Below are 24012 nucleotides of genomic sequence, written 5' to 3' on the forward strand. Positions count from 1 at the left end.
AGAGAGAGAGAGAGAGAGAGAGAGAGAGAACCATAGAGAACAGTAAGAACAGTCTTTCTACAACTAAACTGACAAACAGTCGTAGTACCTTGAGTCGATGTTTTCAGGTCATCCTAACAACTTTTCACAATCACCTAGTACTAAAGTTTGATCAACATTAGAGATACAACTTCCCACCATGACAAAGCAAGAAGTATGAGAAATAACATGATTAACACACAGACATCGCTACCATTAAACGGTTAGTGATTACAAACAAGCCATTATAAAAGCAGATGAGACTGGGGTCATCATATCAGTGGTTACCATCTTCACGAAGTTGTCATATCTATCGGTAGTAAGCCTGCTGATAAACTGGTGCCATACCATTTCCATAACCCCCGTATGCAGGATAGTTCATGGGAGCTCCAGGGTACTGTCCGGCAAGAGGAGGAGGGGCTGCTTCAGGTGAGTATGCATAAGGATTGGTTGGTGGGCTTCTGCTGCCATACATGGTGGGTGGAGAATGGTATGGTGAGAACCCAGCAGGATACTGAGCATGGGAAGGAGACCTGACAAATGTAGGAGGTGCAGGGAAAGAAGACACATATGCGTTTGTCAAGCGTCCAGCCTTAGCCGGAGGCATAGGACCTCCATTGTTGGCTCGTGTTCGTTTGTTGGCAGGGACTGCAGCTGGCTTTTTCTTCTCTGTTTTCACCTTCTCTAGCTGTTCAAGGCGCTTCTTGAGGTTTTCTGGAGGAAATTGTGCCTCAAGTTTGTAATCTTCAATGCACTTGATGACAGCCCGGAGTGCTGACTGCTCTTTGCGTCCAGCTAGGTTCTGCACAAAAATATAAGAAAAGATTACTGATCGATTGAAAATGCAGGTCCGTAATTTACTTTCTTCTGCATATGAGAAGCTAAAAAATTTCCTGCTACGCCTTGCCCTGTTAATTGATGCATAAAGTATAAATCATATTCCACCCAATTATCAGAGTTCCATTATCACAAACTGATCAAATTATAAACTTGTTCCAACATATGTCAACATACATAAACACTATGGGAGCAAATACGCAATGAAATAAAATAGAACTGTGGGAATGAAAATTGTTCATGTTTAAAATGGAGTGTGCAAAAAAAGAAATAGAGTCAAAATCAATGATAAGATGAGGAAAGAAAGTGAAAATATATAATACATCTAATGTAGGGTAAGATGTTCATATCATGTATTTCTTGTAGGTGGCTTCTCTCCATAAGTGGAGAGAAGGATTTGTGTGGGGGCAGGGGAATGCCCCTTCTACTTTCCTTAATACCCAAAAAAGGGAAAAGTTCCTTTCACATCCCCTTTTTTTTTTTTTTCTCTTTCTCACCTCCCAATCATTTGGGAGAGGGGATGTGGGAAAAAGGAAAATGAAGGAAGAAAAAACTGGGAGTCAAATGTGGCTTTCTCTTGTTTGGGAATGAGAAAGTGGGAGGCTGATCCACCCACAAAAAGAAAGTGAAGTGAAGAGAAACACACCAACAGTAATTTGAAATGTTGTATTGACCTTTGCCCTTCATTAAAACTTAAAATAACAAGTGACCATTCAATGGGGCTAAAGGCAAAATAATAAAATCAGATGTTCCATCTTTATTTTCATACCTTTATTTTTTTTCTATAGACAAAAGATAACTTTATTCACATTTTCTTTCCCTTTAGTTCTTTCCTTCCACACCAAAACTATTTAAAATCAAATTCCCTCCAAGCATCTTATCTCCCATCAGTTTCTTTCCTTCCTATCTTTGCATCCAAAGATAGCAAGAGTGAAAGAACCAGACGCCACTCTGAGAAGCATATTCAGGAATGAAAATCACAACATATGAGATCAAGAAACAAGAATAGGATGCAATGATTGAAATAATACCGCAGCTCGCCCAGCATTATTGGGATCTTCCAAAATAGAAGCTGCAGCTTTCTTAGCATCTTTCAGAAAAGCTTTAAGCAGAGGAACAGGAGGAAACTTGTGCACAAGGCCAACTTCATAAGTGAAATGCACCGCATCAAGCTGCTGTCCCCTGCTGATTAATTCTTCAATCATATCTGCACACAACAACAACCTCCAAACATTAAAACTATGAGAATGGCCCCTCTTACTGTAAATTTAATAAACCATATCTAAACATTCTGAAGAAAAACTGACGAAAAACTTCCCCTCATAGAAGAAAAATCCTTGTACAACTACAAGGTCAATGAGATATCATCATAATGTTCAAATCATTAAAAAAAAAAAATGAAGAGCATTAAAGTTAACTGGAAATTGAGTTCTGGATTGTTTACAAAACATGTGCACATACAATATCAATTGGAATACTATCCACAAGTTTTTCTTCATAGAGGCATTTATAATTGTAAGGGATATAGATAAATCTAACATACAGTCATGTGTAATGTATAAAGGAAACAATTAAATTGGAACAGCTGAAGAGCAATGCTGAAAATATGAATCACTAGTGAATGATAGTACAAATTATCATTGGAAAGAGCAGAAATTTCTAAATTGTGTGACAAAAAGCGTGAATGTAAAAAATCAATTTACAATTCCATTTTTCTCCAAACCATTATTCCATTTTTCGCAATCCAACTCAACCACCAAAAGGGCATGCTTTCCATAGTAAGCAACATCTTAGATCCCAAGTTCTGTTAAAAGCCATCTAATATTTGCTCCTCAACTGATTTCGAGACATGGATTTGTTGGAAGTTAAAAAAACGGCCACTGACAGGAAGTAAGCTAACCTGATCAATTATGTCTTACTCAAAATTTACTAATCACGTAGAAGCGTCGTCACTTTCATGGGAACACAGTTTACAGAAACTATAAGCAACTAATTGCGCTGAAAACTAGTTATTCAACGAAGAGAACCAAACGATCATAACATGAGCAGGCCCATTTTTCATGTAAGGAAGAAAAAAACGTATATGTGGTTAACACAAGAAAATAAAAGGAAGAAGGTAGAGTTAGCAACACACCGGGCATTTTGTTGGCGAGGCCAAGCGAAACGGCGAGCTTTGGCATCTGCTTGCGCCAGGCTGACCCAACAACAAGCTTTCTGTACAAATCAACATCCTCCTCCTTGACAATTCCAAAAGTGACCAAATGCTGCAGGAACGTGTGAACATCAGGGGTCTTGACGTTCTCGATGCCGCCTCGCTCTTCCAAGCTGGCCTTCCAAGTCTCGGCTATCTCCTTGGCGCGTTTTCTCACGCTCGGCGTCAGCAGACGCCTCGACTTCCCGATCATCGGGTCGACCACCACCGGAATCAGCGACTCCAGCACCAGAACGCACGCCCAACCCAAATCGTTGCCTCTGTCGCTCCTCTCCAGTCTCTTGTCCACCGGAAACACCTCCGATATCGCCTCGAGCACGAACTTCGCCGGATCGACGCATTCTGCGAGAGCTTTCGGTATCTGCGCCCTCAGAGCCTCCAATTCCTTCTTCCTCCCAGTCACGAAGCTCCAGAACCTTCCAGAATCCATACTCAAGCACAAAGACTTGAGCTTCATCAGCAATCCCTCGCCATCGTCCACCTCACCGTTCTCGTCGTCGTCGCAGCGACCTCGCTTCAGAGCCTTGAGCGCGGCCTCCTTGGTCTCCTCGACCTTACCGAGCGCGATCTCGACGCTGTCTCTGATGGTGACCTCGCGCTGCTCGAGCTGGTTGAGGGACTCCTTGGTCTCGTGCTCTAGGGTTTGAATTTTGCGCTTGATGGCCTCGGATTTCTTGAGGAGGTTCTGTTCCAAGGACGAGAAGTGGTCGGAGAGCTCCTTCCAGAGGAGAGTGCAGCTGGTCATGAGGGAGGTCTGCCTCTGGAACTCGTCGAAGCTCGGCGGAGTCAACTCGGTCAACTCGCCGGGATCGGCGATCGACCCCATAATTGTTGTACGGTCTTATCACAGTAGCCAAGTAAAGAAGAAGATAGAGAGAGAGAGAATGTGGAAACCCTAGAATTGGAGGTAGAGAGAGGGAGATAAAGCAAAGCAAACCAAAGCTAAGCTGAGCTTAAGCAGCTCGCTAAGCTAGCCGTGGTGGACAGTAGGAGAGAAGAAGATATTGTACTGACGTGGACGGAGGATAGCAGGACACGTGTAGAGGCGTCTGACAAAGGGTAGTTAATGAAAGGAATGTACACAGGAGCAGAAGAAGGCGCTAAAGTGAGCGCGAGGGGTGAAGGTGCGCAGGATAAGAATGGGTAAAGTGGGATTGGGGGTGTTTGGATGCGGGGGTTTACTTTCCCGGAAACCGAAGTTAGATCAGAGAGAAAAGCAGAGAGAGAAGGGTAGATGAAAAGCTGGGAAAGGTAGGTAGGGGGGGTGGTGGGGTGGGGCAGGCCCACTGAGACCACCACATGGATGGAGTCAGATAAAGTAAAGACATTGCCGGATCAAGAGTGAAGAGGTGTACATTATTTTGTACACTGTTTCAGTGACTCACTCACTTTGGTTGGGTGCATGCGCATCATCATCAGTCCTCAATCACAACTTCACTATCTACGGTCTAAAAACACTTTAAAACCAACAACCCTCCTTCATGTCTAACAAAAAGAATCTTTCTATTTTTTATGAAAAAAATGGAAATAAAACAGAACAATTGGAAACAACAAATCTGAATCTTCGGTCTTTTATGTCCTGTTTAACTTTTAATTTTAGCTTTCTATTGTAAATTCAACGAGATATCTGAGCAAAAGAGTAATAAAATTAACCAAATTAGTAATTATTAAATCATTTAAACTGTGCAAATAAATATAATCCGTCAAAAATAAAATTAAAATAATATTGACTAAACAATTTTTAATTTGTTTAATTTTTTACAAAAGTGATCTTTGAATAATATCCTAAAATATAAACGGTTTCGATTATTAAAATTCATTGCTGGGTGATTAAGTGAATGGATAAATTTTCCGCTCATTACATTATTGATAGAATCATAACACTTTTAAATATTGATAGGATCAAACATAACCTAATATTTATAATACATGAATAAGATTAAAACAAGCAAGTTTAGTAGACAATTCATTTCCAAACAAATAAGTTAAGCTGGTCCTGAGATGAGGGTGACGCCCCCATCTACATCCATCTCAAAATGAAGACAAATAGTTATCCGAAATATAGACCAGTTTGGAAATTTTGAGAATTTCTTATGGAGGTATGTATTGATCAAAATTTGTTAGGGCATATAGCAATTTACCAACAAAATCAGGGGTCTTCTTTTCTAGGGGCCGTAATGGTTACATATGCATGCATTTGGGCCAATAGGACTGTTGAGCCCATTAGCAATATTTTGAGTTTTTACAAGGGTTGCTACTGTGCACACGAATTAGTTCTCTATGCATGCGGTCTGTGAATGTATTGAACGAGAAAAACTTGTATGAGACAGTCCTATACCCCATTCTGTCTACCTCTATCATCACGTGACAATCATCACGTGACAAATTCTCGTGATGAAAGACATGGATACATAAAACATAAAATCATCCCAATGTCCCATGGAAGTTTTTTCTGTACTGGCGCGATGTCATTAAATAAACCTGGGCACTCAAACTCAGCCAACATCATCCCATTTAACATAGAAATGGTGTAAAGTAACTCTCTAGTCCTGGTACATTAAACTTCCAGTTGGCTGAGCAAGTTCATTCCAACTGTCCAAACAAAGTCAGTTATTAAGCATTTACTCTACATAATTATTCTACACAATTACTTGTTGTGATTGCCAGATGACAAGGTAGTTCAGAGTCATACAAGCACTCTAATCTCTTTGTTGATGTGAATTTCTCCTTTTGTGACTTTAAGTACTGCAAAAGCTGTACCGGGAAAAACCTGTGTACCACCAAAGGTAGACCATTACATTTTCAAAAGTATTTTGGCAGGCATTTAAAGGCTTCACTCCTCACCACATTTATGAATGCTGCCCAAAAATTACTTATCGCTTCCATTGCCTTCCACACCATGACATAACTTAAATAGTAAATGACACAATATATTGAAAAAAACTACAATACCTTGAATGTCGCCAGGAATCTACTTGGATGATTTGTATTCCCTCCGGCTTTCAATCACAACCTTCTTTCTTGTGTCAAAATCAACTTTGTCAAGATCAAAAGCAGTTCCGAGATAGCCATAAAGGATCCGCTTTTTCTCTCGAAACTTTTCGTCCACATTCACCAACTTCACTAGGTTTGGATTGTTCTCATCATCCTTAAGGCCCAACACCGGGGGCTGTACACGAAACCAGCCCTTGCGTCCATGACTGTCCTTCTCAAAGAATTCTGCCATTCGCATGGCGTCCTTAAGGCCAGCTTCATCACCCGAAAACTTAACCAGAGTTATACCCAAATGACCATCTCTACCGTACAAGGATTTTGACTTGCCACTGCCAAATCCAAGTTCTGTATACCAGGAATGCCAGAAGAAAACAGGTAACTTGTCAAGGACCTCGATTTTATTTTATTTTATTCAAATTCTAAGTGCACAATGAAGCCCTTAGAATTATCAGGGTAACAATTGAAATATGAAATGCCATGAGAATGGCTGCCGGCAGCCATAAAAGCCAGCTTCAGATTCTCTATAAAAACCCAACACGACTCAAAGCACCCCCTACCATTAGGAAACATTAAGAAAATGGTTCTGTTGATGGCCACCAGACCAATGTCTAAAGGCACGATAGCTACTGAACTAATGGGTGAGGGTCTCACATGGTGCAAGGGAAATATACCATATGTACTAGTGACTAATGAAAGGAAAATATATTAGAAAAGCACATATAGTCTCAAACATTACCGCCACCAGACTGCAAATATCTATTTTCATGTGCATAAAAACGTAAAAGAATCAGCCAAAAAGGTATAAAATCTAAAGAAACAGAGGATAGACTATCAAAAACACAAAAAGTAGTAGTTCTATATGTTATTCACAACATGCAGACGTGTAATCAAGGAATCAACTCTCCAATCAGGCTAGGTTCACCATCCTACATAACTTCCATCATTCTGCAGTTGAATAACAAAGCCAAGCACGAGGGGAAAACAGATTAAGCAGATGTTAGAGAGTTGGAGAGAAACAACCTAAACTAGCAAAAACCAAGCCTATTAAACAAGCAAAACACATGTAGAGTAATTCTTTTCAAGTTTATCTAGGTTCTATCTATGGGAGATCTAAAAGAACATTGCTCATTATGCCAAACAATGCCCCTTCGAGCCCGGGTCTGCGAAGCGGGTTTGGGGGATTTCTAGATATCAAAAAAAAGAAAAAACACATTCTCAGCATGCAGCCCGAGTTGACTTTGGAGTTCAAGTGCATGGACTTGGAGGATCAGAAGTTTATCATATAGTATCAAACAACGTGCTCAAAAAGGGGGGAAAATATATGATAACTTGTCCAAACCCACTTAAGCCATTAGTTTTCAGTTAGGTTAACAGGTTGAAACATGCATATAGTGCACAGACAAGGTAAAATGGAAAAAATGCTCAGGCTGGCAACAATTACACAACAAAAGCCAGATAGTGCATACTGGTTTAGGTAGGGTAGGAATTCAGACCATAGACAAATATTCTTCGCCCTCAAAATCACCCAACATGAGACAAATACCCAACCTGTTCCAATAGGCAATTAACATATAGGATCTACAGAAAAAAGATTAAAATAAAAGAAGACATTCATTCAAAGAAGGATTGCAATTTAGCTGCCAACCAAGAGAGTAGCAAACTACAACTAACAACTTCAGGCCCTATAATTCCTTGCACTTTAACATCAGAAGTCCAAGATCCAGGTAAATCCGAACCCACATTCCTTATTCTTAGCTAAATAGCAGAGCTGTACAGGTATGGGGAAAAAGCCATGCCTATGTGCAGGGTTTAGTTCATTCATCACACAAAATTTACAATGAACGAATTAATTAAATATGAAGGGTTGTAGAGAAATGAACTATTAAATGTGAATACAACAGTTTAGCTTAACTGGGTTATAATTAATAACTTTGTAGACTAGATTGGATCACAGAGGTTAGTAATTGTATATCTAAAGTCACTACATCACAGAATTTAGGAATAGTTCCGTCCAAAGTCGAGAAAATGGTTAGCAATGTCAAAACTGATAAAAAAATAAAAAAGGTGTTGGGGTCCTTTCGCGGTTTGGGGGGAGGAGAAGCAGATTAAAAAAGGATGATACCAGACTTCTTCGACATCAGCTAAAACTGGACAACAAAAATAAAAGGATTGCAATTCAGCAAGTACATACATGATGACTATTATCACGAACAAGAGGACAAACCATAGGCTGAAACATTAAAAAATTAAGAATGAGATTCAACAACTCATCTCGACATGGCCTAATCGCTGCAAGTTGTAGAAATGCATTCTATATTTGACACTTAGCTCTAAGGCCATTCCAGTATGATCAAGACTTTGCATAACAAAATTTCTAAAACTTATCCCCGAGTTCCAGAAAATATATATAATACATATTAAGGGAAAAAAAGGAAAAAATACCCTAAAATAAAATCAAACTATTATGAAAAAGGAGGCACTAATACTAATTCACATGCACACTTCCCTTTCCACACTCAAATAACATCAATAAAACTGTAAATGGTGACGTTAAAACAAGAGGTACTAGCATGCACAATTTTTCTTTTTACCTCACCTGTCTTGCCCTTCAATTATCCTTTTGCTACTATGGGTAAGATTATATGTAAACATTGTGGAACCTATAAGAATCAAAACTGGCAAAGTTCGAATGGTTTTTTTTTTGGTAAAATGGGGACAGTTTGAATGGTTTAAAATAACTAATTAATTCTCCAGGAGGGAGACAAGCAGAGATATTCTATGGAATAGAGGGGCAGTATACTGTATCTAAGGAAGGGTTGGCTCCACCTAAAAAGGATATTTAAATTATTAAAAATGGTCCCCTGAATATATTATATGCTGCAGATTCAAAGAAGGGGCCCACAGCTAAAATAGGATGCATGCAGAGCATTTACTTGACATGAGTCCAATCCAACCTTTCCCCAGGAACATTCTGATAGAAACAGCATAAATAACGCACAGTATGAAGTAGTAAATTATACCTCTAATATTACTATCCATTGCTTTATTGCCCAAACCCTCCAAGCGGCCATCTTTACTCCTTCCTGTAACTGTATTATGAATTATCACCATGGGCGGCCACATAATCAGATCATCCATATTTGCTGCTGCTTCATCAGCAGAAAGGAACTGATATGCCTTTGAGTTATCAGGAGGCTTCAAGTAGTCCCACCCCATTAATGCACACAAGGCCTTGTGTAAGCCCAAGTGATCCACACGCACACGCATGTCAGCACTATCTGAGTCGTAACAGTGCATGATGAGACTATGCATATCTGGAAAATCTTTAGAAGACCTGAAATTATGCATATCAAGGGAATTGAACATTGTATTTCAGGTTTACCTCTCAGAGAGCATTATGACCCTATAAGTTTGAACTCAAAAAGGGGAATGAAGAATATGCATTTACCAGGAATATTCTAATGAGTTCATATCATCATATGCAAGGATTCATTTTCATAGTCTCATAAAATGATATCACCTTGGTATTTTCACTTAATGTAAGACCCTAACACAAGGTAAATGATTTAAAACAGAAAAAGGGAAAATTTTGTTTGCTTGGGACATGCACAAATAAATGTAAGCACAAGCCTATCCAACATCAGAAAAACAACTACCATTGTTTTCATTAGCAGCACATTCTTTCATTTGCAACGATTGGACGACATATTGAAGCACCATCCATATGAAAAAAATCATGTATTGGTGTAATTACTGCAAATAAGGAGCCAACAAATGTATCTATTGTAACTAGTGCAAACTAAATTCTTCAACACCGCAACACAAAAGGGTCAGTTTTAACCACATTGGCGGATGCAATTCCACTACAATGCAGAAAATTTCAAGGAGAAAACAAGTAAAAAATAAACGTCAGCGGCAAAGGAGGGCTTAGGTTCCACACCCTCCTAGTCAAACATCAAAGCAGAAATCCAAAATTTTTTCATATAAACCTTAGGTAAGCAAAGTTGGCCTCTAAAGCTTTGCTGAAATACTTTTGGAGGTTACCACTAATCTCTATCACACAAACTAGGTCAACTGAACCACAAACCTACAAAGGTTTCAATTCAAAAGGAAGAGAAGCATAGTGATCTCAAGAAGAGAGGAGCCCTCCTGGATCCTATGAGTGAATGGAAAGTTGGATCTCACCTGAATTGCCCCGATATCCTCCTGAGGAAAAGTTTGGTTTCAAACCCTGTTTACTTTAAAAGCCAGGGGAGAAATAAATACAAACTAATATCCCGGGTCTTTACATTAATATTATTTCCACCTACAAAAATTTGTCTCTTTGACTCATACACGCAGGAAGTCCAAGTGTTCTAGTAAGTTAATCATGTGGGATGATTCATGCAAAGTGATGGCATGCGGTCTAGGATTAAAATTATAAAGGAGCAAAGGAGGCAGAGGTAGTACACCGAATGGCAAAGAGAGCCGGCTAGGCAGGGGTTCTTGTAAAGTTCACACAAGAAACATGACGCTGCAAATAAGTCAAACTTGAATAATGCAAAGCTAAGAGCAAGAAATGTCAAGTTGTCAACTTATTGAAGAGGAACGGTGGAAATAAGAGTAAAGCAACAAAGACATCACCCATGAAATTCATGAACAAGCATCTACTAAATTCCTATTAATATAAAAGCTGCAAGCGAGAATATAAGAAACAAAGCAAATGAGTATAAAGATTGTAGAGATTCCACAGTGAGAATCAGTATCATTTGTTTCTACAAGAAAAGTCAACATGCTAATCAGCTTCAATTGCCTGTGGCTTATGGGTGAAAGTTCACAAATCACAAACTCAAGACCAATCATTAAAAATGGAATGGTTCACAATTCAGATTCCAGACAGAACTCAGAAGTCAACAAGGATAAACCAATCAGAACCAATCAGCAACAAAATATACAGAGGCATCTAATTTTGTTAAGTAAAAAGGAAATATACATATGCAATACTTACTAATAAAATAAACTTAAACGCATTATAACTAAATCCCTGTCTTTCACATTTCCAGACTCTGTCTAGCAATGACGGGAAAGAATGCATGAAAATTGAAAAGGGAAGTTACTGTACACATTGTGTAAGTGTAACCAATGCCAATCAACTAAGCACAATTTTATTTATAACAAAGGACAGAAACTGACCAAACAAGTTTCTACACTGATATACCATGAATGAAATTCAAAATAAAGCTTTTTTAAACCACCGAAATCCTACTAAACACCAAGCACAGATAAGTAATCTTTTCATACATATTCCAGCAAGAAATAAATCGTATTTGCAACAATTTCAAACTACAAAAGACTTAATCGAAAAACTTAGCCTCTAGACTTCAACAGCTCATAAACGAAGAGCTTATTGGCTTATTGCCTTTTTTGAAACAAGTTAGATAGCACTTGTAAGTTAAAAAACTAACATTGAACCATAAACACACAAACACATTTTACAACAATCTAAAAGAAGTGTATAGACAACCAACCCTCTAATGGAAATAAAACACAAAGATCAAATTCAATGCCCACATCCTACTTCCATTCAATTGCACTGAATAATGGCCTGTAAGTTGGGATGGGCTGATACTTGACCAAGTCCAATATATTTCTAATGACCAAGCTCAGTCCATCCAAATTGTAGCCTGGCCAGACCATGTTCAATAATACCAAAAGGCAAGCTCATCTCAAATCAACTCTTGCCAGACAAACCAGGTTTTTTCAGCTACCATCTAACTAATGGTCCTTAAATCTTACAAATATGGCAACCTTATATTACCAAAGCTAAAGGAATAATAAGAAACCACCTTTACCATCGAAGAATACAAGAAATATTGGCATTTACTGAAAGTAATGATGTAAATACAAATAATACAGCCCTTCTTACATAATAAGTAAAGGACTGGTGATACTCCGATCACCGTTGGAGTCCAGATTTCTAAAGGAAATCCAAGAAAAGCCTAATATACAAAGAAAACAATAGATATTTACACAAAGATTATTTATTTTGTAAATAGAAAATAATACAGTTCCTCTTACATAATAAGCAGCAGACTGGTGATACTCCAAACATTCTTGGAGATTATATTTAAAAACCTAATACACTAAGACTCTTCCTCCTAACCACACATTTAGAATTTCCACAGTACATCTAGGAAAGACTTTAATGTTCCTATAAAACACCGATGATTCTTTTCACATTTCTCAGTATTCTCACACTGTTCCTATAAAATTAAAAAAAAGTATTATCACAGCCCAATAATTATATTACAAGAAATCGAACAAACTCTTTGCATCAAATGCCAACACAAACGTTAAACAAGGTGCCTACCAATCCAATAAGAAGATTATATAGAAAAGAAAGCATCAGTAGTGTAAGCAAATAAGACATGTATTAATCAAGACAACTGATTAACTAGGAAACAGAAACCCACTAAAGCTTTCTAATTTGACTAAATATATTTGTTGAATTCTTGACATGGCCTTGCAGTCACCAAAGCCAAATAAGCAGAAAATGCAATGAAAGCACATTTTCCCATAATACTGCTTATCAAAAGATAGCCTAACTTATCAAACAATAGCCTAAATCATCCAGACCGAAAAAAAAAATAGCCTAACTTATCAAACAAATGAGACAATTAACTTATGGGAATCAATGTAAGTCAGCTATATAGAGTTCTAAGAGATGATACAATAGATTCTACAATTAACTCCCAGTTTCATACGCTCACAACCAAGAAATATGAAATTAGAACCTCCTTGGAGATACACTTTAAACAGCTACCACCATACAACAAGCTGTAGCTTAGCCACTGAGGCAGTAAGCATGCTTTCAGAAACCTACAATCAACTCTCATATAAAACAAAGTGGGATTCTGCACTTTCCCTTGAAAAGGGGACTCTGCTCTTCATTATCCACCGAAAGTGAAGCGTCTTTTCCTTAAAGCTTAATATATTTGCTGGAAAGTGCAACCAATAAGGAAATAAAACTTCCTTATCCTATTTAATCCTTAAGCTAAAAGAGATACGGAAACAAAGACTTCCACACCAAAGTAAACTTTTCAGTAATAAATTAAGAGATAGCCCCTTCCATTATGACAAATATAAGAGAACAAGCAAAAAAAAATAAAACAAGTTAGATTCACAACCACCACATAACACAAAGTGCGTGCCCGTGTGCACACATGGCTAGAGCATTAGATGGAAAGCACCATATCCTAGAAGATTACAGATAAATTGCACACAAAGACAGAGCAACACATAGTTATCCTGAAACTTCACCTAAACTTGACCAACATTGTGTTAACAACAACAAGAATAGCATTATATACAACTTAAATTTCTTTAAAAAACAAAAACCAAAAAAAAAAAAACTCACTATTGTTACCTATGTGGACAATATTTGACCTCTCTGCTTTATGCTATTACTTTATTAGGCATCCTTATCACTTAAAACATCAAAACTCCCTCCCTTGCTCCCTTCTTCCCTCCATACTCCTTCAAAACGTATGCACTATAAGTACCACACCCAATAGGCCAATAGATGATACTATCAATACATGGCAAGGGGGAATGTACATGACACAGTTCGTACAATTCATTCATGTCCACTTATCCTAAACTTTAACAGCTAGAAGAGCTTGTTGCCTATGTACCCACTCTAAAACAAAGATGCCCAAAACAATGTAACAAACATTCTATCATTAACAATGAGCATATAAAGAGAGCAAACTTTAAAGTAGCAAACTTTAAAGAGAGCAAATAATTTGTATGAGACCTGTTACAAGCAAGACAATGAAGGGGCGCATTCCTCCCATCCTCCAAGTAAATCTTCCTCAGCGCCGCATTCTCATTGGTTAGCTTCACAAAGTGAAGGAATGCCTTCTTTAACGCGCTCTGATCAACTTGATGATGCTTAAGCTTCACATTTTCACCACCACCTTGCCTATAACCCACATTACTCTCATAACCCCCACCACCAATCCTCATGTACTTGGCAGCCCTCTGCTCATCACCACCTTGCTTAAAGGGGCTGCTCGTTCCCGCCAGAAACTCGCCGCCGGGACCCACCACCGGAAACCTATTGGGATTCGCATACTGCATAAACTGCTGCTGCTGCCGGCGCTTCGCGAGTTCTTCTGCTGCTGCTGCTTTATCCCTCTGCTCCTCTTCTTCGCCGTACTTCCTCTTCGCCGACACTTCTGCCGGCCCACCAAGCCCAAGCGAGTTCCAGTAATCCGGGGCGGGAGGCCCACCAGGCCCAAAAGGCAAGAACCGACCGGCAGGGTCCACATGCGGAGGGAAGTCCTGGTAATCTGGCGGGAGAGCAAAATACGATCGAACGCTACCGTCAGCGAGGACAATTGTGCGGCGCTCGAGCATGTGAAAGCCATAGACGGGCGGAGGCGGTGGGCCGAAGGAGGCTGGGTCGGGGAAGGGAAAGGATGGTGCTCCAGGAGAGGGGGCGGTTGGGTGCTTGGGATTGGCCGGGCTCGAGGTTGGGCCGGGTCTGGGGGATGGACCGGTTGTAGGCTTGGCGGGTTTTGGGTCGGGTGGGTTATTGTTTTTGGTGGTGGTGGTGGTGGTGGCGGCGATAGTGGGTGAGGATTCCCAGCGAGATTTGCGGTTGGAGGCTGAGGAAGAAGAAGATGGCTTGTGGAGTGGGCCCTTGGAATGGGTACCTCCGCCGGCCATCTTCAGGTTTGGGGTTTCGGACAAAATGAATAATGGTGATGATATTTAGGAGAACAAGTACAGCATTAAGTATACTCCTGCTGGAGAGAAGAGGAACGAAGATGATGGTTGGAGTTTGGGAAAAGTTGGAAAAAGGTCGGACGTCAGAGACTCGAAGCTGGACAGGTTTTGCATATCTGGGCCTTAGATGTTAATACAAGCCCAATTGGTGACTTCCACAAGGGAGGCTATTCAGACTACCCAAAACCACTCAGTTGACCACCCCTTTAACTTGTTGCCCATTTTTTCCTATTTTGCCCCTGCATAAAAACTTATTTCTCCAATTTTGGCCGGCCACCCCTCTCCGCTGTCAGCGCAACCCCACCCCTCCCCTTTCGCCAGTCAACCCCACCCCTCCCCATCGCCGGCGCGACCCATCTCTCTTCTCTCCTTTTCTTCCCTCTCTCTCCCTTCTCTCTGCCTCCCTCCCTCACCGGACCACCATGGGTGCCCAACGTGACCCCCGATCTGGAGATCTATGGAGTCCCACTGGCCACCCATGGTGGTTCGGTGAAGGAGGGAGGCAGAGAGGGGAGAGAGAAGGAAGACTGCAGAGAGAGAGAGAAGGGAGATCGGGGTGGGTGAGTCGCGCCGACGATGGAGAGGGGTGGGGTCGACCGGCGAAAGGGAGGGGTGGGGTCGCGCGGTGGGGCCCTCGTGGGGTTGCGCCAGCGGCGGGGAGGGGTGGTCGGCCAAAATTGAAAAACTGAGTTTTTTTTTATGCAGGGGCAAAATGGGACAAAAATTTGAGGGGATGGTCAACACAGTGGTTTTAGGTGGTCTGAATAGCCCCCCCCCCCCCCCCCCTCCCCCTTCCTTTAATTCAATGAGCAAGTTTTTCTTAACTAGGGGCATAAAATGAAAATTTTTTCCTTTTTGTTTTAGAGAATGGAATTTGATTATTTATTAGAAAAATAGAATTATAGTAGGAAATTGAAAACCCAAGCACCAAGCTCAAAGTTTGGTGTTTGAGATCAAAAGTTTGAGAGAATGGGACATGGATATTGGCCATATGGGGAATCTCATAATGAGGTGAGCCTCAAACATTGTGTATTTCACCTCAAATGCGAAAGGATACCCCATAAGACATTCCCATTGAAGCCAGATCCCGACGTTTGAGGTCCAACATCCAAGGTTCAAGATCTAAGTCCAAATGCAAGTGCAACAATCCAATGGTGGTGGTAAGGAAGATCATATTATAAATTTTTTACTACACTGAACTTTCATTGTTTGGAGGTTGAGGCGACAAGCATTTTAGCTTTTCGCACCAAAAGATGCAATAGTAATTTGAAACATGCCTGCCAAAACCATTTATACTTGGTTTCGATTTGAATTACACATCTCAATTAAAAAGCATAAAAGAACGGCGTCGCAATTAACAATCTCAAATTCCAAAAAGATAACTGAGAGAACACTAATAAGTAATATAAATGGTCAAATTCCATTGCATGACATACTATCCTCAAACACCAAGACCAAGCAGTCAGAAGGAAAAAAAAGACAACTAGACATACTGCATGAATCCATCAAAACTGACGTAGATTGAGGGTGCTAAACTAAAGGGGTATCTTAAAAAGTAAAACAAAATGCGCAACATGACATGCAAGAAAGCCCGAACAAATGTTTTTTCCTCAACGCTTTTTAGAAACACCAACAGTCTTCCCCCTGCGACCAGTTGTCTTAGTGTGCTGTCCACGCACGCGAAGACCCCAGTAGTGTCGAAGACCACGATGGTTCCTGCACATTGAGAAAGAAATATCAGTCACTAATCCAAGCATGCATCAAAATTGATCACAGATATCAAAAACAAACATCAAGTAAAATCAGATACATAAATTGCCCAAGTTTAACTCAAAAGGACAACCTCTACATTAAGCCAGCCCTGACCTATTAGGCTTCTAAGATTTTTTGGGACTGAGGCTTCTCAGTTCATTGCATATGGATACTATGTCATGTGAATAGATAAATTACTAGCCATTCTATGAGATGATATCCTTCAGAAAAAATCCAGAGTAAAGGTGAATAATAAAAAATCAAGTTAAGAAACTGACATCATTCATCTATGACGGAAACCAACTTTCTTATCAAATCAAGAGCTTATACAAGGCTAATTGGCCTAAGAAAAAAGGAGAAAGGGGGCAGGGGTGGCAAACAAGGCTGACAAGCCAGATCATTTCACTAACATAAGAACAGAAGGCAGTTAATGACTGTAAGTCAATAACAATTTTTTTTCTAAGTACTTTAAAAATGTTTGAGTTAATCATAAACCAGCCATAATGTACAGAGTCTTCTAGTACTAACATTCACTTGAAGGTACAGGTCAACCATATTATTTGTATTTCTGACATGTTTCTCACTCTAAAAGAGAATGCAAGACCAAAAACAAGAATCAAATTACTTGGCTTCTTCTCAAAGACAATGTTTTAAGTTGAAGCCATATATAATCTAGGCGAATTCTATCCTGAACAATTTCCATACTGTACAAAATTACTAACTAATAACAAAATACATTTAACTCTTAAAGAGGAGCTCAATGCACAAGCTCAGTAGACCAACAAAGATGGCCAGCAGTACACACAAATAAAAAAAATACAAGGTCAGTTGATGGAAACTCATAACAAGAAAACCTTCAAGCAGAAAACAATAAATAATCGAGACTCATAAAAAGAAGAGTACAAATACAGAACTACACAGAACAAAATATTAACGATAACAATTCTAATTTAAAAAAAAATAAAAAAATCAGACCTGATCTTCTTCAATCGCTCAAGATCATCTCTGAGCTTCATGTCCAAGGCATTGGACACCACCTGAGAATACTTTCCATCCTTGTAGTCCTTCTTTCTGTTCAGAAACCAGTCAGGGATCTTGAACTGGCGGGGGTTTGCCACGATGGTCATCAGATTGTCGAGCTCTGCAGCAGACAACTCACCAGCCCTGCAGTTGCCCATTTATAAGTCAGGACCATATACTGTAATATGAAGATGGATGATCAAAGGGGAGTGCTATTCACAAGCCGACATCACAAAATCAGGTCAATTATTAAAATTTCAAATAGAAATTCACACATTCAAATTGATTTAAAAAAAAAATAAAAATGAATCAGTCCTTCCAGAATCAAAACGATACGACAATTTTCAAACAACCAAAAAAATGTTTTGGCTAATGATAAAATATAAAGTTAACTATTGTTATGATTGTAAAACACAAAATAAATAAAATTTAAGTATATGATTATATCTTATAATGAAAATGAACCAGGCATTGCTAAGTCACATCGAGCTAAATAGATCTACTATAATTTTTGCAATGAAATAAAAGGTCAAAAAAAACGAACCTTTTGTTCATGTCGACATCGGCCTTCTTGCAGACGATGTTGGCGAAACGGCGACCAATACCTTTGATGGAGGTGAGGGCGAACATGATCTTCTGCTTTCCATCGACGTTCGTGTTCAGCACACGCAGAATGTGCTGGAACTCCTCATTTGCTACCAGAGCCTGCACAAAAAAAAAAAAAATCGAAATAAGATAAGGAGAATGAGATTATAAAATCAAAGATGAAGAGAATCGTTGAAACGAGAAGATCGGAGCAAGTTGGCTCACCATGGCTACAGCCTTAGGGTTTGGCTTTTGCTCTCTCTCTCTGACTCTGCGTGTGTATGTGTGTGTGCGCGCCGGGTGAAGGAGGGTAGAAGACGATGGCTTTAAAAGGGTTGATTTGGAGGAATTTGCTAAAGCCCAAAACCCTAGATGGCAATTATAAGGTGCGGCAGATACCTACGTGTAGAATTTATTTGATGATGTGATAACCGTTGATCTAATTGCATGTGGGGTCTCAGCATAAGTATAAGGGATAATAGTAAAATTCCATTTGTACCCACCACAAATAGTTGTCTTTCTAAAACTAAAGATGCCCTTCATTGTCTTTATTTCCGTGCCTCTTTGGATAAAATCCACGGCTCCAAAGATGATCAGAAACAGAAACCATTTGGAACCAAGAAGCAGAGGCAGAGATTGTACAAGAACATTTTCTCTAGGCGACCACCAAGTTGTTGAATCCCTTGTTCCGTTTCAAATAACAAGTAATTTCTTCTCTTGCTTACACCTCTCCAATTCTGAGCAACTATGATATGTAATTGACTAGTGTTATTTGAAGTATATCAGTAAACAGGACTAAGTTGCTTTCTTTTATAATCATTTATGGCATTCTGAATTCATGAGTGTATACTGTGTTTTACTATTTTTTGTGATGGTGAAATTCTCAATTCTGTGTAAATGGGGTAGTAGCTGAGCACGATTCAAGAGATTGGTGCTGTTTTGATTACTTGGTTGCAGCTCATTTGTAGAATGCAATGGATATAGTTCCTGAGATTAATTGAAGAAAAAATGGGTGTGCCTGCTCTTCTTGTAGCAAAGATATGTCCCCTTGTAATTTGCAGGTCAAGATCAACAGAGAATACCTTGAAACCTGCCAAAGAGTGTAAGCACCAAAATTTCTAATGTCTTTTCTTTCTTCAGTGCCTGGAAGTTTCATACTTGTACTGTTTCTGTATCAAATTTTGTCTTCCTGAAGTTCTTCATGTACATAGAATCATTTCTTGAGGTTATGGTAGAAACAGATTGTGCTTTGTCATTTGTCCTAGAGTGGAAGTTTTCATGGTGAAAGGTTATTTGATCTAAATGGTTACCGAAAAATTCACCCATCTACATTATTAACCTCTAAGCATATGGGTTACTCTTATGAGTTATGACCCACCCCATGTTCATTTTCTGTGTAATGCTTGTTGTGGTGTCTTCCTGGAAAGCTTGACTTGACCAGTCAGTACAAAAAAAGACTTCTTATGCTTCTCCCCTGATGCAGATACCTCATTACACATCTTTTCTCTTTTGACTGTTTTTTTGCAACATAACAGATAAAGTGCAATCCAGGTGTGTGCTACCCTCTCAAGAAGTTTCATCAAGTCGCCGTCATGTTGTAGCCTGTGCTGGTGCTTCAATTGTTATGATTCTAACCATTAACTACGGCTTAGCACCATCACCAATTCGGGCTGAAGATAAGTCGAATAGTGAAGAGGAAAAGGATGGAGTTTTGGGTGCCATCAAATCACTGCTCGAACCTAATGCAAAAACAAAGTCCGGAAGAGTGTTGCCAAAGGCTTACTTGAAGTCAGCAAGAGAAGTTGTGAAGACACTGCGTGAATCATTGAAGGAAGACCCCAAGGACAATGCTAAATTTAGACGTACTGCAGATGCAGCAAAGGAATCAATTCGAGAGTATTTGAGCAATTGGAAGGGACAACAAACAGTGGCTCAAGAGGTATTCTTCTTCTTCTTTCTTGCTGTATCTCCTCAAATATTTAAATTAGTAAACTAATTACTAACAAGTCTAGTTTCTTGGCTTCCCTTGCAGGAATCTTATGTTGAGCTTGAAAAGGCAATAAGATCGTTGGCTGGCTTTTACTCAAAGGCAGGGCCATCTGCCCCATTGCCTGAAGCAGTTAAGTCTGAAATATTGAATGATTTGAATACAGCTGAAGAATTTTTATGAGACATCAGCTTTTCTGAGGGCAGACAAGTATCTATTCCACCATTCAGTTTGGTGCAAGACATTAGCTTGTTTTAGGATGAGAAAAAGCTTCATTTTGGTGCCTCCATTCATTCTTCTAGTCTAAGAACCAACTTGAACTCACTTGTTGTCCAATATTCATATAGTGAAATTTGTTTGTTGACATTTTCTGCTCTCATTATTTACCTCGATGGATTTCTTATACACTTATTGGAGTTCTATTGTTTTCTTTTTGAAAACAAGAAAAAATCAAAAGAAAGTGAGAGACAAATTGTAGCAAGAAACAGAGCAAAGATATTTAAACGAACGAGTTAATTAAACTTACACCCCCTGAGGTTTATCGTCTTTTCACATACACCTCTTAGAGTTTCAAAAATTACACATACACCCTCTGAGGTTTTAAAACTATTACATATAACCCCTACAAGAGAAAAAAAATAAATAAACAAAAAAGAAAATATTTGTATTGAGGTTGGACCTTACATTTTAAGTAATCTTATTAGGTCATTTAACCCCTTAGCATGCCTTTTTGCATAATTTCTCATCATTTTTCGTCTCACTATAAGGGGTTATGTGCAACAATTTTGAAACCTCAGGGGGTGTATGTGTAATTGTTGAAACCCCAAAGGGTGTATGTGAAAAGACGATAAACCTCAGGGGATGTAAGTATAATTAACTCTTAAACGAACTTCTTTCAGGCAAGAGAAGGAAAGGCCATTTGCCACATCGAAACCACCATATACTAAACAAGCATCTTAGTTCCCAGAACTTTTACAACAATGAGGAATAGCATATAAGAGTGTGATCAATATGAACATAATTTGAAAGATACCAAAATTATCATAAAAAAGTGATAAATAGGGACTTAATGGAAGTGACAAGTATGAAAGACTTGAAAGTAGATGAATCCTAATCTCCACCACATCTATCACTGTAACCATTAACACTCCAGCATCTGATCATAACTTGCTTTGTCTTAACATGGTGGAGCTTTGACTGACGATCATTTTAGAAAATGATGAGATACCATCAAACTGAATTCCCTTGATGTATGCTTCAAGAACGTGACAGGACACCTTTTGAACTGCACATAATAGGCTCCACAAAGTTCAGATTGAGTTTCACATGCCATAGAGTAAATAACATATCGAATAACATGGTTGATTCACCAAAGAGCAAGAAAAGAATCCATGGAAAAAATTATCCATTCAAAGACTACTCAATTTCAATTAAAATAGGTTCATATCAAACCTTGGCACGGTCCCAAGACGACGAGGGTCATGTTCTGCCGCTTGTCGGAGAGCCCTTGCAAATGCTTTGAAGGTTGCCTCAATGATATGGTGAGAATTTCTTCCAGCAAGCTGTGTCCAACCAAAATTAGAAAATTCTGTCAAAAACTTAAAACTGGAGCTATGTCTGAACACACAAATATTTGGATTATTTAAGAAGCTCTGTATAGTACCTGCCGAATGTGAAGTGTCATACCGGAAGTATTCACCAGAGACTGGAAAAAATGTTCCACCAGCTATGAAAATGAGAGTTTAAACAACCATTAGTAAATTAAATAAAAATTTCCAAAAGAAAAAACACACTATATAAGATTAGTCAAGTCTTTACTATAAGAATAGAGTATCATATCAAACCAATATCTCCCGGCAATGAATATCTCTGCTGGAGATATTGCAGCAAGAATTTGAAGATCAAATGCAATGCTCTATAGATAGACAACATATGCAGCAGGAATTTGAAGCCTAGGTTTAAAAGCAAACAAAGAAAGGTAGTTTACCTGAGTGTCATATGTGCCAACCCTCTCAGTGGGTATTTGTAGATCGTAACCCAAATGTGGTCGGCCAGATAAATCCTGAACAAAAATCTCTAGTTAAGCAAATATTTCTTACTTTGGAATATAGTACTTAAAAAAGGAGTTAACCTTAAGTAAATACAATAAACCACTAAACAACTATTCCTCTGAAAAAACAAAATAAATAAATAAAATTGTAGTCTCAAAACCCCATCAAGATTGGCCCTCAAACTTAGGGGTTTCCCTTGTTATCAAGGATACTACCAACAAGAAGTATATTGAATAGTTAGCGCTAATCGGTGCAAAAGATCACCTCATGTATTTGAAATCAAAATCTCATGATTTGAAGCTCAGCCCCAAAGATAATCTTTACTCAGTTTCATTTATTGATATTATATGAATTTATGACAGTGCAAGGCATAGGTTACTTGAAGTCACATTATCATATCAATTGATGATAGCATCAAATTTGTTCTCAAACATTATATGAGTCTAAAGGTTAACCTTAAGAATTAACATAAAAATTCCAACTGTCAATATTAATAATTTATTTTAAACAAATGATCGCACAGAACATACCAATGCAACATGTATCAGTGCTTCATCAAGTGGAGCAGAGAAGTCACCAAACCTGTTGATTCCTTTTCTATCACCAAGTGCTTGAAGCAAAGCCTGTAGACCAAACAAAGCTTGTTTAGACATGTGGATCAATACAAAGAAGCTAGCAAAAAGTAGGTCCTGAACATTAACATCAAGATGGGCTGCCTTCTTCAATACCGTTCCAATAGCAAGAGCAACATCTTCATTTGTGTGATGATCATCAATGTGGATGTCACCAGTAGCCCTTACATGAACATCTAACAACCCGTGCGAAGCAAGTTGCTATAATCAAATAAATACAACAGATAAGTAATGCATCATACACAAAGCAAATGAAACAAAAATATTGCCTGAACCAAACTAAAAAGTGTTCCTCTAACCAAAAAGAACAAAACTTTTTATCTAAACACTAAAAAAATGCTTTTGGGTATCTGGGAAACGCTCTTGGTATTGCAAAAGCAATCCCAAACACACCTCTTACTACCGAATTGAAGTTTTTCTTCCTTTTTCTTGATGAAAAGAACACTTTAAATTGGCTTTTAAGATTGAATTGAGGTTTATGATTAAAAAAGCTAAGAGCAAAAAATTACTGACATCCAACATATGATCAAGGAAGGGAATCCCAGTACTAGAATCAGCAACTCCAGTGCCATCCAGGTTTAATTTGACAGAGACATTGGTCTCCTTGGTCACCCTTTTGACCTCCCCAATTCGAGCCCCTAAGAGAGTTTCACCAGCATATTGTAATCACATCAAAATTGAAACCCAGTTTAAGAACTGAGATTAGGATTAAGATTACCTGAGTTAACTGGGTTTGGGGAATCGGTCAGAGTTGAGCCATTGTTTTCGGCCAGAGAGGCACGGGGAATGCCTGTCTGAGAGTCCATGCGTTTGAGCTGGCGGTTTAGTGAAGAAAGTGAGCGTTGACGACGAGCGAGTGTGAATGTCCGAGAAACCGCGAAGCTAACCTTCGGTTTTTGTGGCGGAGATGGGGATGAATAGCTATTATAGCTTAGAATACCAGGTGGTGCTGATAGCTCCATTTGGTGGCGGAGATGGAAACTTGTATAGAATGCCGTGCCAGAGTTATAAGATTTTAGTCGGTGTACTTTGGTAAACTAATCTTTGTTTGAACTCTTCCCAAAGTCCAAACACACCCTAAACTCTGTGTGGTTACCTTCCAATACAAATTTGACAACTCATATTTTCTGAAAATTTAATGAAAAAAAAAAA

General features: G+C 38.9%; 5 protein-coding genes across 14 annotated transcripts; 1 reads left to right on the forward strand and 4 right to left on the reverse strand.

The window, feature by feature from the left end:
• Window positions 1–35: 35 nt before the first annotated feature.
• Window positions 36–4117, reverse strand: LOC147294082 (FRIGIDA-like protein 4a). Its single transcript, XM_086230607.1, has 3 exons — window positions 2990–4117; window positions 1887–2062; window positions 36–820 (listed from the first exon to the last, which is right to left on the reverse strand). The coding sequence occupies exons 1-3, from the start codon at window positions 3891–3893 to the stop codon at window positions 329–331; spliced, it is 1572 nt and encodes a 523-aa protein (XP_086086733.1). The 5' UTR covers window positions 3894–4117; the 3' UTR covers window positions 36–328.
• A 1137-nt stretch (window positions 4118–5254) lies between these two features.
• On the reverse strand, window positions 5255–14921 carry LOC147294083 (RNA recognition motif XS domain protein). 3 transcript variants are annotated; one of them, XR_015120184.1, is made up of 5 exons: window positions 13857–14921; window positions 9082–9395; window positions 6020–6406; window positions 5760–5837; window positions 5255–5659 (listed from the first exon to the last, which is right to left on the reverse strand). XR_015120184.1 is itself a non-coding variant. In XM_086230606.1 (4 exons), the coding sequence occupies exons 1-3, from the start codon at window positions 14771–14773 to the stop codon at window positions 6039–6041; spliced, it is 1599 nt and encodes a 532-aa protein (XP_086086732.1). In that variant the 5' UTR covers window positions 14774–14920; the 3' UTR covers window positions 5257–5837; window positions 6020–6038. The 3 variants fall into 3 exon arrangements, 2 of the variants coding, with proteins under 2 accessions (XP_086086731.1, XP_086086732.1); XM_086230606.1 differs by having other exon boundaries at window positions 5257–5837; window positions 13857–14920; XM_086230605.1 differs by having other exon boundaries at window positions 5255–6406; window positions 13857–14920.
• A 1280-nt stretch (window positions 14922–16201) lies between these two features.
• Window positions 16202–18543, reverse strand: LOC147294084 (small ribosomal subunit protein uS13z/uS13y/uS13x). The gene is made up of 4 exons (XM_086232595.1): window positions 18416–18543; window positions 18150–18310; window positions 17561–17749; window positions 16202–16549 (listed from the first exon to the last, which is right to left on the reverse strand). Exons 1-4 carry the CDS (start codon window positions 18416–18418, stop codon window positions 16444–16446), a joined length of 459 nt encoding a protein of 152 aa, XP_086088721.1. The 5' UTR covers window positions 18419–18543; the 3' UTR covers window positions 16202–16443.
• A 210-nt stretch (window positions 18544–18753) lies between these two features.
• LPA19 (photosystem II 11 kDa protein-like protein) lies at window positions 18754–20543 on the forward strand. 8 transcript variants are annotated; one of them, XM_086232588.1, is made up of 4 exons: window positions 18754–18894; window positions 19097–19292; window positions 19726–20129; window positions 20223–20543. In XM_086232588.1, the coding sequence occupies exons 2-4, from the start codon at window positions 19199–19201 to the stop codon at window positions 20358–20360; spliced, it is 636 nt and encodes a 211-aa protein (XP_086088714.1). In that variant the 5' UTR covers window positions 18754–18894; window positions 19097–19198; the 3' UTR covers window positions 20361–20543. The 8 variants fall into 8 exon arrangements, with proteins under 8 accessions (XP_086088714.1, XP_086088716.1, XP_086088718.1 ...); XM_086232590.1 differs by having other exon boundaries at window positions 18767–18894; window positions 19148–19292; XM_086232592.1 differs by having other exon boundaries at window positions 18767–18894; window positions 19148–19292; window positions 19742–20129.
• An 873-nt stretch (window positions 20544–21416) lies between these two features.
• On the reverse strand, window positions 21417–23898 carry IGPD (imidazoleglycerol-phosphate dehydratase). Its single transcript, XM_086232514.1, has 8 exons — window positions 23579–23898; window positions 23374–23498; window positions 22957–23061; window positions 22759–22851; window positions 22165–22239; window positions 21841–21903; window positions 21630–21739; window positions 21417–21462 (listed from the first exon to the last, which is right to left on the reverse strand). Exons 1-8 carry the CDS (start codon window positions 23820–23822, stop codon window positions 21435–21437), a joined length of 843 nt encoding a protein of 280 aa, XP_086088640.1. The 5' UTR covers window positions 23823–23898; the 3' UTR covers window positions 21417–21434.
• Window positions 23899–24012: the final 114 nt, after the last annotated feature.

This window comes from Dryas octopetala, chromosome 2, assembly GCF_963921425.1.
Source record: "Dryas octopetala chromosome 2, drDryOcto1.1, whole genome shotgun sequence".
In the NCBI taxonomy this organism is placed as follows: Eukaryota; Viridiplantae; Streptophyta; class Magnoliopsida; order Rosales; family Rosaceae; genus Dryas; species Dryas octopetala.